Source organism: Primulina eburnea, unplaced genomic scaffold, assembly GCF_022965805.1.
Source record: "Primulina eburnea isolate SZY01 unplaced genomic scaffold, ASM2296580v1 ctg809, whole genome shotgun sequence".
Classification (NCBI taxonomy): Eukaryota; Viridiplantae; Streptophyta; class Magnoliopsida; order Lamiales; family Gesneriaceae; genus Primulina; species Primulina eburnea.
In genome coordinates this window covers 38,300-55,072 of record NW_027331579.1, presented here as the reverse complement: position 1 = coordinate 55,072, position 16,773 = coordinate 38,300, and the positions used below count along the sequence as shown (strand labels likewise).

General features: G+C 32.6%; 2 protein-coding genes across 2 annotated transcripts; both read right to left on the bottom strand.

Annotated features, from left to right (window-relative positions):
• Positions 1–1,117: 1,117 nt before the first annotated feature.
• LOC140822377 (histone-lysine N-methyltransferase, H3 lysine-9 specific SUVH5-like) lies at positions 1,118–3,663 on the bottom strand. Its single transcript, XM_073183133.1, has one exon. It carries the CDS (start codon positions 3,003–3,005, stop codon positions 1,236–1,238), a length of 1,770 nt encoding a protein of 589 aa, XP_073039234.1. The 5' UTR covers positions 3,006–3,663; the 3' UTR covers positions 1,118–1,235.
• Positions 3,664–8,307: 4,644 nt separating this feature from the next.
• Positions 8,308–11,217, bottom strand: LOC140822378 (cytokinin riboside 5'-monophosphate phosphoribohydrolase LOG3-like). Its single transcript, XM_073183134.1, has 7 exons — positions 10,863–11,217; positions 10,076–10,173; positions 9,862–9,892; positions 9,171–9,270; positions 8,876–8,946; positions 8,661–8,804; positions 8,308–8,578 (listed from the first exon to the last, which is right to left on the bottom strand). The coding sequence occupies exons 1-7, from the start codon at positions 10,980–10,982 to the stop codon at positions 8,501–8,503; spliced, it is 642 nt and encodes a 213-aa protein (XP_073039235.1). The 5' UTR covers positions 10,983–11,217; the 3' UTR covers positions 8,308–8,500.
• Positions 11,218–16,773: the final 5,556 nt, after the last annotated feature.

The following is a 16,773-nucleotide window of genomic DNA, read 5'->3' as shown; positions in this document are numbered from 1 at the left end:
TTAGACTCACTCCGTTTAAATCCGAATATTCCGTGATTTTTTTTATTATGAACCTGATCCATTTCGACAAAAATTTGTGTGGGACAGTCTCACAGGTCGTATTTTGTAAGACAGATCTCTTTTTTGGGTCATCAATGAAAAAATATTACATTTTAAGCAAAAACTTATATGAGACGGTCTCACGGTCATATTTTGTGAGACGGATCTTTATTTGGGTAATCTATGAAAAAGTATTATTTTTTATGTTAAAAGTATTACTTTTTATTGTAAATATGGGTAGGGTTGACCCGTTTCACAGATTGAGATCCGTGAGACGGTCTCACATGAGACCTACTCTACAATTTATGCTAAGAGTATTACTTTTTATTGTGGATATCGGTAGAGTTGACTCGTCTCACAGATAAAAATTCGTGAGACCGTCTCACAAGAGACCTACTCCCCATTTTATGACCATGCACATAAGCCGGATCACGAAGGTATTTGATAAAGGAAAAAAAAAAATCTTTTTTCTAATACTCATAATCATTTTTTTATATCCGGTATATCTTGATCATAACATTATTATATATTAGGTAATATATGTATATAAAGACACATGTATATATATATATATATATATATATATGTATTATATTAAAGTTAAGCATTACTAAATGTGGGACAGAACTCCCATCACCACAGGTCAATTCTAAACACTAGTACAACGACGCACACGTTGCATGTTTGTACGATATGTTTTATAATTTATTTGAATTATATTTAAATGAGGATCAAAATATATTTATAAGAAATAATGAGTGGCTACATTATAATTTTGATATATGAACTAAAAAATAAATTAAAAAAGAATAAAAAAGACCCAAGCAAAAATTGAACCTACAACCTCATGATTAAGAAACATAGGCTTTATCCACTAAACTACATGTGACTTGTTTTTATTTTTTAACACTTTATTAATATATATAATTAGTAATGTAGAGAGTGTGGGTGAAGGATATTTTAGGTATTTTAAAAAACAGACCAAAAAAGTTACTCTAACCTACTCAACCTTAATAAATAGTAAGAGATGGTATTCCTAACATAAACAAAGCAAAACGGAAACACCCATATTCTTGTATACAGCAGCAAGAAAGCATCACATAAATAGCCGAGTAACTAGAAATATTAGTACGATGAAGACAAATATTTCTCTAAGAAAAACAGAGACATAGACCCAACTCCCAAGCAACCTTTTCCTAATACATTCTCCCATTGCAATTGCGTGAACCACAAAAGCAATGCTTCTTTTTAATATCTCCGTTTGCATCGCAAACTCGATCTATCATATAATTGTAATTATATGTAAGCTCGCGTAGAGCAGGGATGTTCCTGGTTGCAAAAAACATTACGTGTGGCATTTTCTTGTCATGGTGATCATAAAGAACATCTTGAGCATACATGTTAGGAGAACAACTATGGTTAATAAATCTACTGACGTTCCCAAACTTACAAGCATCGATAGCAAATGCATCGATGTTTCTTGAACCATCAAGGCCTTTGGATTCTCCATCTTCGTCATAACCATCGCCAATATCAAAGAGGTATTCGTCATGGCCAATTCTTTGTTCGGCTTCCTTGTCTCGTAGCAACTCTCCGATATATTCGCATATGAAACTACCGGATGTCACGTAGTCTCGTGTTCTTACTCCCCACCCTCTTTCTTTGGTCTTAAAAATCTCCAACTGGATTCTAGGGGGACGTTGGCTGACTCTATTCATACATGAAGGCGGGCATTTGCAATTCGGGCCACACTCATAAACTATGGTTCTTGATCTAACAATTGAACCCTTTTCATTGAATGGAATCTCTCCTCCATTCCTTACAACACATGAACATTGACGGGAATCCGAACAACCATTTAGGCAGTTGCAACCAATAGGTTCCACGCGCCTATACCAATTCGGATAAATAATATTGTTTATGTATGAGAAAGGTGGGGGCCTAAGATCGTCTATTCCATTCATAGCCCGAATCTTAAGAGTCTCCAGTCCTTGGGATACATCATTCGTAACACAAATTTCTTTGCGAGGTAACAATTTTCCAGGCTTAGCAACAGTTTGACGAGGTCTCGGTTGGTCTGGCATTCTAATTAATTCAAATTTGAACACCAAACTACCATTTTGATCTCTTTCTTGCCAATACTTAGTTACCGCATAAAGTCCATCATATACAAATAAATACTTTGAGTCATTAGAATTGGCAAAACCATAAGATCTCATCCCACTCTTTCTTTTACGAATGACTCTTACCGGATATCCCATGTCCATGCTATTCGCCATAGCAAGATTTCCCCTTGTGAGCTTCTGATCAGCAGCTTTCTCGACAAACTTTGGATTCCCGCCTTGACCCGAATATATCAAAGAATCATTTGTTTTAGCCTCATTCTCGTAACGGCCTGAATCCACGACACAGGTAGCAAACTTTTCACCTCCAATGGTCACGTAACCTATTCCACTCACCATCTGGCGGTGTAGGCCAACAACAACAAGTTGAGCCCTGAATCGAAAAGTGTCGCCAATTTCAATGCCTGGTATATGCCCAAAAGGGTTCTGGACAGAAATGCACATTCCCTCGGCCTTGACACGCTCCGCTGCTTCAATGTGTGCATATGATTTACATTTTTGTCCTTCGCCCATCTCTGCTTTCCGCTGTTTCTGCTCCTTCTTCAGTGCCTCGTAATGCTCTTCAAACTTCATTAATGCTTCCCTCACCTTACATCCCTCGGGCCCATCACGCTTCACAATACACAAATTGCCTAATTCCTGATGTGTTATACAGTTTTTTAGGCTCACCATTACGTGTATCCTTAAACTCGACATAGGCAAGATTTTCATCTGTTGTAAAGTTTTCCATGGATTCATCTTCTTGTTCCTTTTCAACTTCATACTGATCCGAATCCAAAAACTCAGACTCCTGCCAATTTTCGCCACAATTTCTTCCGTTCTTTTCAGAAAAAGAATCATCATCCTCCAAAACAGTAATTTCAGTTCTTTGAGATCCTACCACATCACCGCCCTCTCGATCAAAATCGCCACGAAATCTCTTCAATTTCACATCTTGAGGAGATAAACCGTAAATAACATCTCCAACATCTCCCACTTCATTTCTAGTCCAGTGTTATCCTTTTCTTGAACCCTTCTCAAAGTCACATCCGCACCACCTTCCCCAAAATTTTCTTCCAACTTATGTCCATCAAAACCTTTAGACAAAATTCTGGCCACTGTTAAATTTTTAGGAGTCGAACACTCACCATTCACAAAAGCAACATACTCAAGGGCCAAAGCAAGAACTTTTGCCACTTTTTCTAAAGCACTTTCCCACACCGGGTCAAGAGAACCAAGTTTCTGCTGATTCTCGCCGCCCATTTCTTCAGCGATACCATCTGAAATCTTCGGCTTCTCCATATTATTAAACCCCTCAGTTCTTCCTCCGTTGGTCCCAGAAACTAATGGGTTAGATTTCTCTGAAAATTTCGACGGGGAAGTCTCCACCATCGAACTGCATTTTACTGGTGAGTGGATCCCAGTATTAGGCTTCGGGGGGCCACAGTTTCTGGGGAAATTCCGAACAGCAAAAGGCTTAGGGCTGCGCTTGAACTTTGAAGGGAAACCTTCGCTACTAAAACCGTCATTATCCAGTAATCGTTTCTTCGGAATAGAACTCTGCACTGCCATTTAGCTTGAAGGAACTTGAAATTCCTAACTATTCACAAACCCAAAGCGATGTCAGACTCTGCACCGTTTTACAGTCACAGATGATGCATGTAAAATTTGAAGCGACTCTTCGACATAATTTTACAGAAGGTTGAGGGTCGATTCAGTTTAACCGAATTAATGACCATTACACTGAATTAATTTGGAAATTTAGTTCGGTTCATTGGGAAATTTGGTTTTAATTTTCAAAATTATCGGTTAAATTGAACAATTTTGGTTTTTGCATTTAACAAAAAAAAATTAACCGATTTAATTTTATATATAGGTGTAAATAATATTTGTAACATTCATAATATATTTTTGTTATGGACAGCCGATTTTTAATCGGTTTTTGTTTTGTTTGGTTTGGTTTTAAAATAAAGAGTTATCAGTTTTATAAAATTTGATTCCATCGTTAACCGAACCGACGAAATAGTACACTTTAAATGTACATGATGTAAGAAATTATACATGTAAAAAAAATAAAATATATGCAATATAACTCAAAAACAATCGATACATATTCATGTAAGATTTTATAGATCATCATCATATTACATATCGCTACTTGCGAAGACGGTTACATGAATATCATATATTTAAATTAAACGATTTTCTCATATGTGAAGTCTTAAACCAATATTTATCTTAACCATATATATCCACGTTTTCAAGCTTCAATTATATAATCTATATACTCTATAATATCCACATCCTTTTAGATAATAGATAAAAAAAATTAGCAAAAAATTTCACACTCTGAAACTTTTCGACCTCCAATCTCAATTGAGCCAAGCCATTTGTCTAAATTCAAGATCAAAGTTTCATAGTGAATGTTCTGTTTTTAACAACTTATTCTAAAATATTTACTTTCAAGAGCTTCATTTCATCTATCTAAATTTTTTTTACCCAAATAAAGAGATTTTGAACATGGTTGGGGAAGATAGCGGAGTTTTAAGGGTCATCATGGTATGGGCCTTAATTAGTTTTTTTAAAAAATAATTTTAATATAAATAAAACAATATTTTTAATATAAATAAAACAATTATGAACTTGTAAAAAAGTGCAACATAAAATGGTTAAAAAGGGAGGCACGGGGAGTAAGAAATTGATCATGATAACGCATACCTTAAATCACAACAAGAGACTAATTTGCTGGGAACTAATTAAGGAGGTGTTGTGCTGGAAAGTAATTTGGGAGATATTGTGTATCAATGTCTGAATTGGATCCAATGTCTTGGACGATAAACCTATACTTCCTGATAATCCCATGTCAAATCAGCAAACTTAATGTTTTATGATCATGTGACTAAAAAATATTTTACGTGTACAATCATTATCAATAGTTTTTATTATAACGACTAGAAGTCGATTCTACGTATACAATCATTATCAGTAGTTTTTATTATAACGACAAGATGTCGATTCTATAATTGATATGAAAGTCAAGTTGGATAGAACAATCCAAATACCTTTGAAATCCTCCATTGATGCATGGTTGTCATCGACAATTTCCCCCTGATATTTGCAACAACTTGCAAATCATGGAAATTGAACACTTGACTTGGATTACCGCTTTATAAAAACTAGAATCGATGATGATGATACAATTAAAAAAACTTAAAATTGTACAATAAACAAAACATCATGTTTTTTGTGATGTACCCAGGAGAATATTAAGTTCACCAATGGAGTCAAGTTCAAACTACTAATATCACATGCTGTTCGAGTAAAATAGTAAAATATTCGAGTAAAATAATTTATAAGCCAGAAAAAACTATGATTGGCGGGGTTTCATATCGAAATCAAGCATGTCTTTTTCCAACTCTATTTCATAAATATATAAATCGAGCACTAACAATATTCCAAAATTAATAACCATTAGAGTAGGTTTTTTGTGACACGGTTTCACGAATCTTCATCTGTGAGATTGGTCAAACCAACCGATATTCACAATAAAAAAGTAATACTCTTAGCATAAAAAATAATATTTTTTCATGGATGACCCAATTAAGAGATCAGTGTCACAAAATACGACCCGTGAGACCGTCTCACACAAGTTTTTGTCTAATAATTAACATGAAGAAACTTGAAAAACTTTGAAGTTTAAAATTTAGAGTAGGTATCTTGTGAGACAGTCTCACGAATCTTTATATGTGAGACGAGTCAACCCTACCAATATTCACAATAAAAATTAAAAAGTAATACTCTTAGCATAAAAAGTATTAATTTTTCATGGATGACTCAAATAAGATATTCGTCTCACAAAATACGACCAATGAGACGGTCTCATACAAGTTTTTTTTCTAAAATCTATTGACGGAAAAATAAATACAAAGATCCAATCATCCTTATCTAATATACATTATATATATGCAAAATAAATATGAATACACAAACAAAAAGGCTTTGCAAGTCAATAGATCTATTGCAAGAAGTTTAGCAAAAAGAAACTCAAATTATGATAATATAATATTACTTGCAGAAGATATTCAAAATAATAATCAATAACAGCAAACTTCAAAATTTTTAGCACTAAATTTTATAAAAAATTAGAATTAGTAATTCTGACCTTCTTCTAACGAAGGATTCAATCTCTCAATACTAATATTATGGTTCAAAGAAACCCATGATATTGGGACTATTTATAGGCAAATATTTCCCATAAATTTAGATTCCCATTCCAATTCAAATTCTATCGTGCGTAGGAAACTTTTCCATTCGTCAAAAGTTACGTGTCCTCAAATTTCTCGTTTACCTTAAATATATATTGTACAATATCTTTTCAAGATTCAAATCTCACATCAACGTTTGGAAGAAAAAAATAAATATAAATTAAATAGTATCTTTCTTTAAAAAAATAGTATCTTAAGTTTGACAAATATGTATTAATATATACACCCCTATAGTCATATATATATATATATATATATATATATATATGTATATATATCAAAAAAACATGATGTTGACACTGCCTCCGTGTTAGATAGTGATAAGGGTGTGATTATTAGATTAATACGAAACCGATTTTCTGAAATCGAATTATTCGAACTTTTTTTTCCGAAAAATCGAATCAAACCAAAAAATTGTAACATAATCAATCAAACTATTTTATCTTTTTTTAAAAAAAAATCAAATTTTAATTAAAAATGTAATAAAAATATTGAATCAAAAAAAAATCTTAATTTTATTTAAAATATATATTTTTATTTATAAATATATTGTCCTAATAAATTTTTATAATAAATTTTGTAATATTTATATCTTTATAATAATATTATAAAATTTAATCATATTAAATTTTTTTTTTATAGAAGTTCGGCATTTTTGGTTAATAAAAGTTTTATATTAAAAAATTAAATTGAACCGAACAAACGACAGTGTAGAAAACTAAAACCGATCTTCTGGATAAGCCGAATCGCTTTTTCAAACTAATTCAGTTCGATCGGTTATTTTGGTTGAAATCGATATCTTACTCACCCTATATTGTAATCTATGTATGTTCTTTATTTGTTGATGTGTGATCTTTTGGTTAAAAAATAATTTTATTGGTTTTTCTTCATTCTCTGAGTTACCTATCTAGAAAAATTCGATTATCTCAAAAATTTCCAACAAAGAATTTTTTTCAAACCTTATAATTATTAAAAAAACTCTATTATTCTAACAAAACACATCACAACACAAGCACAAGAATAATTATCAATAATCCTCAAATATTTCAATTAATTGATTATTTTTTCTCAAAATTCAAGAATAGATTTTAACTCGGAAATTTATATACATCGTAAGTCAATATTATCACAATTCAGATAATCATAACTAAATACTCAACATAATTTTAGTGTTGCCGAATTTTATCTCAAATTGTAAAAGTTCAAAATCTGCGAAACTAACTAATATACGAGAATGAAATATGATTTATGGAGTTATTCTATGTTAATTTTTTAAACATGAGGCTGAAAAAGAAAACAAAAACTAATATTTTTTTAAACAAACAAAATAGGTGGGGCTGGAACCCATCCTAACCCAAGGATGGCTCCGCCTCTATCTAAGGGCGGAACTACATGTATGAGCCCAGGTGGGCTCTTCTATTTTAAATTCTTTTACATCGAGATTTTAGCTCAAGTAAAAATCATATATGGCCCAGATAGCTCAAGTAAAAAAATAAAACAGAGCTCGGAAATATTAAGATTTTAGCCCAGCTCCTCCACTGCATGGGACATATATAATGATATCAGCATTGCGTTTGGAGAACTGTGCAACATATATATTATTTTGTTTCTTATCTTTGGTGGGATCGATATTGTCCGTGGCTCAAAGTTCATTTCTCAGCAGCAAACAAACAGAGAATTAGTTGATACAAATTTGCAACGCAAATGGAAATGGTCCTTGTTTACCTCTTTTCTTGTACTACACTTTGTTTTGTCCCCTTGAATAATTCATGTTTTGCATTAAACTCGAGTCAGGTATAGTGCAGGTTACACCCAAATTTCGTATTAAATTATAGTTTTATAACTTATTTGGACATAAAACATTATTGTTCATGTAGGAGGATTATGATATAGTAGTTGCCATTAAATGAAAATTAAATTACATAAAGCATCTAGTTACAACTTAGAGAGTAGACTATGTTTAATCTCAATGTGAAGGGCAAGGCAAAATAGCTAGGAAGACAATCGAATTTCCGGATAAATTTAAACCCCACATGGGAAGAATCTGAAGACTTAGAATCGGCTCTCTTCTTGCTGCAAATCCATTGAGCTCTTTCACCTCGAAATATAGCCGAGCTGCTCCATCTCCCAACTCACTTTTGAAGCAACTCTTTCATGGCAAGGGACGTACTCCTGCAATTGACATAAATTTAAGCAATCATAACAGCAAAGATACATTCTATAAAAAAATCTTCCGGCAGAAAACAATTGTTACCTCCAATCTTCTAACCAGCTCCTTTGGAGTTGGTGCAGACACAATGATATGACGAGCATTTGGACTAACGAAGCCTTCCTCTACTGCTTTGTCGACGAATGACAGCAATGAGTTATAGTATCCATCCACATTCAGCAATCCTACCTGCAAATGGCACATACGGCTGTCAGATTCAAACTCTATTCTCAACTAATTTCGTCTAATTTTTGACGAACCGGTTTATCGTGGATTCCCAGCTGAGCCCACGTTATCACTTCAAGTAGTTCCTCCAAAGTTCCATAACCACCTATATGCATCAACACAATTCACAGATTGTGATCAATAAATAATAGACTGATCCATTTGTCAAATGCCACCTGAAAGCCTAAACGTTAAGGGAAAAACCCATCCAAATGTTTATTTTAACTGTAATGAGGTGGCAGATTCCATAATTTTCAGAGCAATTTCGTATGCCGTTATTTATTTATATGATAAAAATAAAATTCGAATCTTTGACTTGGAGATTTAAACCTGGTAAGGCAATAAAGGCATCTGAATGCCTAGCCATCTCAGCTTTCCTTTGGTGCATATCTGCCACTGCCTTCACTTCCCCTACTGTTACACCAGTTAACTACAAAAGAGAACTCGTTCCCATCAAGAAATGATTTTTTTCATCAAAGTTGCTAATAAAGTTCAATTTTATTAAATAAAAAGAATTAAAAAATTATATCACAGATACATTTTAAATGGAATAAAAGTACAAGAAAGGGGTTGAACGAACAAAACATGGATACATTTTAAATGGAATAAAAGTACAAGACCGAGGTTGGGTGAACAGAAAAAGAAAAATCAAGGATAAACATTTGAAGTCCTAAAAATGCATGAATTGTAGTGAAAAACAGCAGCCACCTAAATGATCTAATCTAAGTACTCTTTTAAAGATAAGGTTGTCAAGGACCAACCAAGACACAAGGACGCTTCCATTTTGTCAGATCCAAGGTCCAAAAATCAAGAACAGTAACAACATAGAAAAAATCAAAGAACAGTCACATTTTCCTGAGGCAGAATCTTAAAAGAAATCAAGAACTTTGAAAACAAGTAACTACAATAACAAATAAGATGTAAATATAGAATGGTAAAACCAAAGGTTAATAAAAGCTTTGGTAAATGGCTAGTTTAGATAAGAAACGGGGCCAAGTTTTTTTAATCCTAGCAGACATACCTCTCGGGGCATGAGAGTTTTGGGAATCACGCTGCAGAGGAGACAATAACAAGACAAAAAAGTCAATTCTAGTGAAGGATTAGCAAAACCAATCACAGAAACCGACTAAAACTACATTAATAATTCAGAAATCCCTTTTATCGTTTTGATCTGTTTAAGACAAATAGTCAATAAATATGATTACAATACAAGAAAAAGGAAAAAGAAAGGTCACCCGATTACGTGGCGACCACCATCATGAACAGCTTGTGACACCAATCCCATTAGGCCTATGCTGCCCCCTCCATAGACCAAATCAATGTTCCTAGAAACCTTGACATACAGTCAAAACAGATTAGCCCAAAGTTCCAAGAATGAAGACTTTTGTGTAAGTCTGCACAGGGGTTAACCATTAATATTTGTCAGTTAACCATGTGAAAGTTATCACAATCTCCCAGTGAACAGTTGAATTTCACTTAAGAAGATTTAATCATAGTCTACATTAAGCTAATGTAGAGACTAAGAAGATTTAAATTCTTTATACATACCAAGAAAATATAATGATGGACAAAGATGAAATCTTCCATATCCAGGATCAGGCTCAGAAAACTCATTGAGGTAGCCAAGCTGGTCGTAATGGAGAGATTTCTTATATTCAATAGGCAAACTACCAAGTGTTTTAAAAGAATACCAATGAAATTCAAAAAAAAAAAAATTTGAAGTGATGACGAACACCAAATCTGCACGCAAAATGTACAGCTTGAAAATATTCCAGAATATTAAAGGGCAAAACAAGAATCAAACCAATAAGCAACGTATCAAAACAAAAGAACCACAAAATGCAAAACCCCATGAAATCATTCAAAAGCAGAGATATAAATGTCCTTCAATCTTAAGCAACATCGGGACAATTCCTTGCCAAAGACTCGACCTTTAATTTTTTTAGAAACCATTCCTTCTTAAATCAAAAAATGGTTGAATAAACTCACTCAACATTAGAGAAATGGAAATACGCGTAATACCAAAACTTTGCCAAGCTCAATGGCGGATTCTCGATAGCTGGTTTTCTTGCCTTGACTACTCCCACAAAAGACACAAACTCTCTTGAATTTCGATGCTTTTCCTTCGTTCTCTCTCTCCATTTCTCTCGGTTCTTGGTTTCTATAAAATTCTGTCCCTTTTTTCCCTTGCTACTAATATGCGTAACAACTTAGAATAAAAGAAGAATCTTGATTACAGAAATACACATAACATCCACCCAATAAGTGGGTTTAGCGTATATTTCATTGCTAAAAAAGTTGATGATAATTTGCGTCTATGGAGACAGAGACCGGAAATGGTTATGGGTGGCGACTCCTGCGCTTCCTCTCCAGCAGCATTGGGATTGGATGGTCTTTCTTTTATACTCACTAGTTTTCTCGAACCATGTGCTTCTGAATCTCTATACGATTATTTTATTGGTAAAATTTGATAGAAACCACAAAAAATATATAAATCATCATCCGATTTTATTTTCATATTTCAAAGTTTAAACCACTAGAATATTGTCACAGATTATATTCGTCGATAGTGGTATCAATCAAATAGCTAATAGTCTCGCTTCTTATGGTTTTTGAGTTCTCATGTAACTATTGACTGGTTGGCTCATAGTAGAAGGTTATTTTCATCACCAGAAGAGATTTGTGATATTATAAATTATAATTAATAATAATAAAAAGTCATTTTAAATAAGTGATATTATAATCAATTAACAGTTTTTTTAATAAGTCATTTTAAAAATAAGTAACATTTATGTATACACACACAAATTCATAGCAACTTCAGCCTTACTTTTTCTTGGACATAAGTTGCGATAATATACATGCTTAAAAATTTTAAATGGAAATGAACAAACATTTCTTTTTTAATGTAAGATGCCAAAATTTGAAATTTCAACGAGAAAGTAAAGTTGGAGATTGAAGGAAAAAGACAAACCACCTTCGACAGCTAAGTTTGGGTCAAAATCTTTGATGAAATCCATTTAGATTCGGGTCAAACAACGGTTCTCTGTTGATGGGGGATTACGTAAAAGACAACAGGAAAAGGTTTGGCTTACATAATTACAAGACATAATGCTGTTAAGTTGAAGCCTTTGTGCCATAGAAAGGTGGCACAATATCAGATATGTTTTGATTTTTTTTACCAGATCTTTTCTTTTCTTGTCTTCACCTTCGAATAAATTTTGGTTTGACGAAGATAAATAATTATGAGCTCATTAATGAAAGAATCCTGCACTTATCCTGAAGGGACGTATTGACGACGTCAACGTTGTTTGACAATTAAAATTTTTTAAAAAAAAAAACTACAAGAAGAAACATCATAGTATAAAATAATCCAAACCAAATTATCTTATAAATGATTCATAATTAACTTATCTTTACAACGAGAATTCTAAAAACGGAATAGAATTGAAGTGTTTTATAATTTTAATGAAATCAAAATAACAAAAATAAAATCAGTGCATAAACTTTTAAATAATCATCTTTACCAATCCCAAAATATAGTTTGTTCTTCTTTGTCTAGCTGATATTCGTTTTTATCTGATGTAGAACAATAAGAGTTGAGCTTTTGGGAAATATTAAGCAAGTGAGAGTCGATCAAACACAACATATAATAAATACATATGATTTTCAAAAAATAACATACCATGACCACATATTTTTATACAAAACATAATCATATAGCACTGATATTTTATCTTGTTTTCATGGCTTACTGAAAAGTCTCTAATTTTTACCCATCTAAGAGGGTGATGACATATAATGATTTTATATTTACGGTGTTGGCACCTTATAATGGTTTTATACTGGCCTACAATGTAGGACTTATATCATAACATATTCTAGAATTATTCTTCATATCAAACATGAATCATAACAGTGCTTCAATGAAATTCTTATACAAAACATATAAGGAGAATGCATGCTCGATTGATTTAACACATATATTTAAATGGAAAATATAAGACCACTTAGAGAATTTTCAAAAACAAATTGTTGTTTGAAACTCGATCTTAGAGAAAACTCTGCTTTGCCTACTATCTTCATCTACATTGCTCGACAATATGTGCGTGTTGTGCTTGCAAATCTCGAAAATTGTGTTGTGATTTTTGAATGGCTTATTTATAGGTGCTGCGCTCCTTTTAATTTTGCACGAAATCATGTTATTCTGGACTCTTCAATCATTTCATAATCAGCGGATAATCAGGTGCAAAATTCATTTCATGATTAAAAAAAATTATTCCATAATTCGAAAACTTGGACATCAAATCTGAAAAATTCAAAATTTTAATGCCTTCTTTTCAAATTTTTGTGGTCTTTACAAACTATGTCTTAAAATATATGCAAATTATTAGCAAAGTGTGACTCAAATATATTAAAATATAAAGCGATATTAAATATCGTGTTTTGTGACTATATCTAGGGATGACAATGGACTGAGTTAATACCCAGCCTCGTGTTAAACTCGCCTCGTTTGCCCACTGTCATGAACATATGTGACATGCAATTCGAATTAATCTTTTCAAGTGAGAAAACTTAATTTTTCAAATTAAATTAGTAAAAATGATTCCCTCCAGAGTCAACGACTTATGCACTCGTCATATCTTGAAGTAAATATCTATTCGAATTCTATGATGATTCCACTGTTTTTTTTTCAAAAAAAAAAAAAAGAAAATACATATTTTTGAAAATTTCCATTCTTTGAAAGCATAATGTCTTGGAATTTAATTGAATAATTGGTAGGGACAAATGGACTCAGAAATGGAAAAAGTAGTGTGGTTTTTCGACCTTATTATTACATTGTGCAGGAATGTCGTCTAAAATGGGCGGAGGTTAGGGGACTATGGCAGCCTCTGTTTTTGAAATCAGAATTTCTACACATATTCATTCTTAACCCTTCAACTTTTATTAAACGTCAATCGAACCCCTAAACGTCTATGTTTGATTTTATTCTTTTTGTTGCTTGGAAAGTAATTTTTTGGGAAATATTACGAATAAAATGTGTTAGAGAATGTGATTTTTATTTATTCTCTCGTTGAAGATATATTTTATCTTAACCATTACGTCATGTAAACATGTGTAAAACAACCGGTCGATATGATAATAAAAATACTTAAGACAAGTGTACACAAATACAATAGGTGCTTATACAACTAGCTTTTGTTATAGTTGGAGGGATTCTACAAATTTGGAACCAAATAGAACGTATCATTTCTTAGGGTAGGTATTCTACGAATTTCACACCAAAGGTTTTTTTTTTAAACCTCGACAAGAGTATATAAATGATCCTAATCAGAACAAAACCTCGTAAGATTCGATGGGTCCACCAATCTTAATTATCGATGGCATCTAATCCAAGTGGGATTTGGTTCTGGCAGTTAATACAGTTATGACAATGGCAAATATACTTTTACGCTCACGTCGAGTCATTCACCAGACCAGTGGGCCACTTTTTTGTCGACCACAGCCACCGAAAGAGCCTCGTCACCAAGATTCTTCTATTTTCAATCAAAATCAAAATCACACACTCTTTTATAATATATATATATATATATATATATATAAACATAGATTTCGGGGATTCCCGCTTTGTCTCTTCGTCTACTTGTGTAGGTTTTTTTCATATTTATTATGAAAATAATATTTTTATTTGTAGATTAAATCAACAAAATATTAGTATCATAAAATTGATTGGTGAGAGCAAAATTTAGCTTCGAGATCGAATTCAAGACACTTAATATTTTCTACTTGAGAAAGATTTATATAATCTTTGACGTTCTTTTTTATTTGGTGGTCAAAAGGAACAGTGATTGCAGTGAACAGTAGAAGAGATATTTCTCCCTCATTCATTGGTTATTTTCATATTTCTTTTTTCCAGATCAATGGGACAAACAGTGAACTGTGGAATAGTAAATGTACGTCTCCCCCTTTGTGGCAACAAGTCAAAAGAAGAGAAGAAATAAAGTTGTCAAAAAGAATCATTTAGGTGGCACTACATATTAAATTCAAACTTTCATTCAATAAATAAACTTTATCGGGCATTTCCATAATCGGATCAATGCTTGGAATTCCTGGTTAAGGGTTTCCGGGATGACGGAAATCACAATCAAACTTGCATGGTAAGTGGGTGCAAAAAGGTCTAGCTAACTTGGAAGGGTGAAATTGCTATACTCCAACTAATTTATAAAATTTTGGCAAAAACTTGTGTGAGAGAAGGGTGAAATTGCTATACTCCAACTAATTTATAAAATTTTGGCAAAAACTTGTGTGAGACGGTCTCACGGGTCGTATCTGTGAGACGGATCTCTTATTTGGGTCACCCATGCAAAAGTATTACTTTTTATGCTAAAAGTATTATTTTTTATTGTGAATATGGATAGGGCTGACCCGTCTCACAGATTATGATCCGTGAGACGGTCTCACATGAGACCTACTCTAAAATTTTAATGCAGGTTTTCATCAAATATAATTTTTTTTGAATATTCATATTCTTCAATAATACATTAAATTAGTGCTTAATTTTTTTTTATGTCATTGATTCAATTAAAACAATTAATTAACACAAATAATTAATTTAATTTATTTTAAAATTTATTTCAATTAATTTTTATAACACATTTAATATAATAATAATTTAGTATTAGTTTAACAATTAGACAATAGCTTTATAATAAAAGTAACTATTATTCAAAATTAAATTTTACAAAATAATATAATGAATATCAAAATGAATCTCAAATTATATCCCTAAATAATAATTACAATAAAACAAAAACCGGGAAAAATTATATGTGAACGAAAGCATCGGCGGTACTACAGTACTGTGCCAGAGTTGTGCTACAACTTGGCTCAGAGAATAGCCCCCGGTTGGAGTTAGCCTTAGTGGCTTCATCTTGGGAGATTATAATGACGACTATAGTTGTTATAAATTGCTTTGGCTTTTGGAATTCAAGCACACATAGAAGGCATATTCGAATTCGATTAAAAAATCGCAGCATCAGATCGATGTTCATGGAGCCAAATCTGAGCTCGACTAAATAAACCATGTGGCGAATAAAGCCAGACCACATAGTCCAATGCGTGCTAAGTACTAATCACAATCTACTAATCTTGTATATTCCAAATATGATGCAAAATGTAGTTCTTTTCATGTAAATGGATAGTCATCTTCCCTGAAACAAAAAGGTGGCATCCTCGTAACTTAGGCTTATTTTCAAACTATGTTTGAGATGGATAATGTCATGTCTTGAGAGACCGGGCTTTGTAGTCCAGTGGTAGTGGTCTCATCCATGTAACTCGTAGATGTATGTTTGATCTCCCTCCCCCACATTGTACTAAAAAAATGTCCTGTATTGAAGAAATAGAGAAACACGATGGTAGCGTAATAAAAAACAAAAGAAACAACTTGAAATGAAATAAAATTTTGTGCTGATGGAATATATGCGCACCTTTCCATGCAGGAGAGAACATTACATAGGATCTTGCTATTGAAGTTGCTCAAGAATTATAAGCTTGGCATCTTCTTGATTCCTTCTGCTTCATTGTTGTTCATTGTTCGAGTTTAAAGACAAAAGAATAGCCTATTTTTGTGTCGAGCCACAGAGGGACGACCAAGAACGATCCCCCATTTTCTCCATTCTTTTATGTATTTAACATTTTTTATGCATCATATATCAGAAAAAAAAAGTGTGCTCTCTCATTTGCTCTGTTTTTGTTTGTTATCACTTTTCAGGTATGCATAATTGGTTCCCTGTCGAGTCTAACTATCTTATAGTGGATTTCTCCTTCCATTCTTATGACATGAAAGTTCCTCAAAATCAATTCTGAGATTGCCAAAGATCGTCTTTTCAGAAAGATTTCTAGGAAAAGGTTATGATGTAATGTCAACTAACAA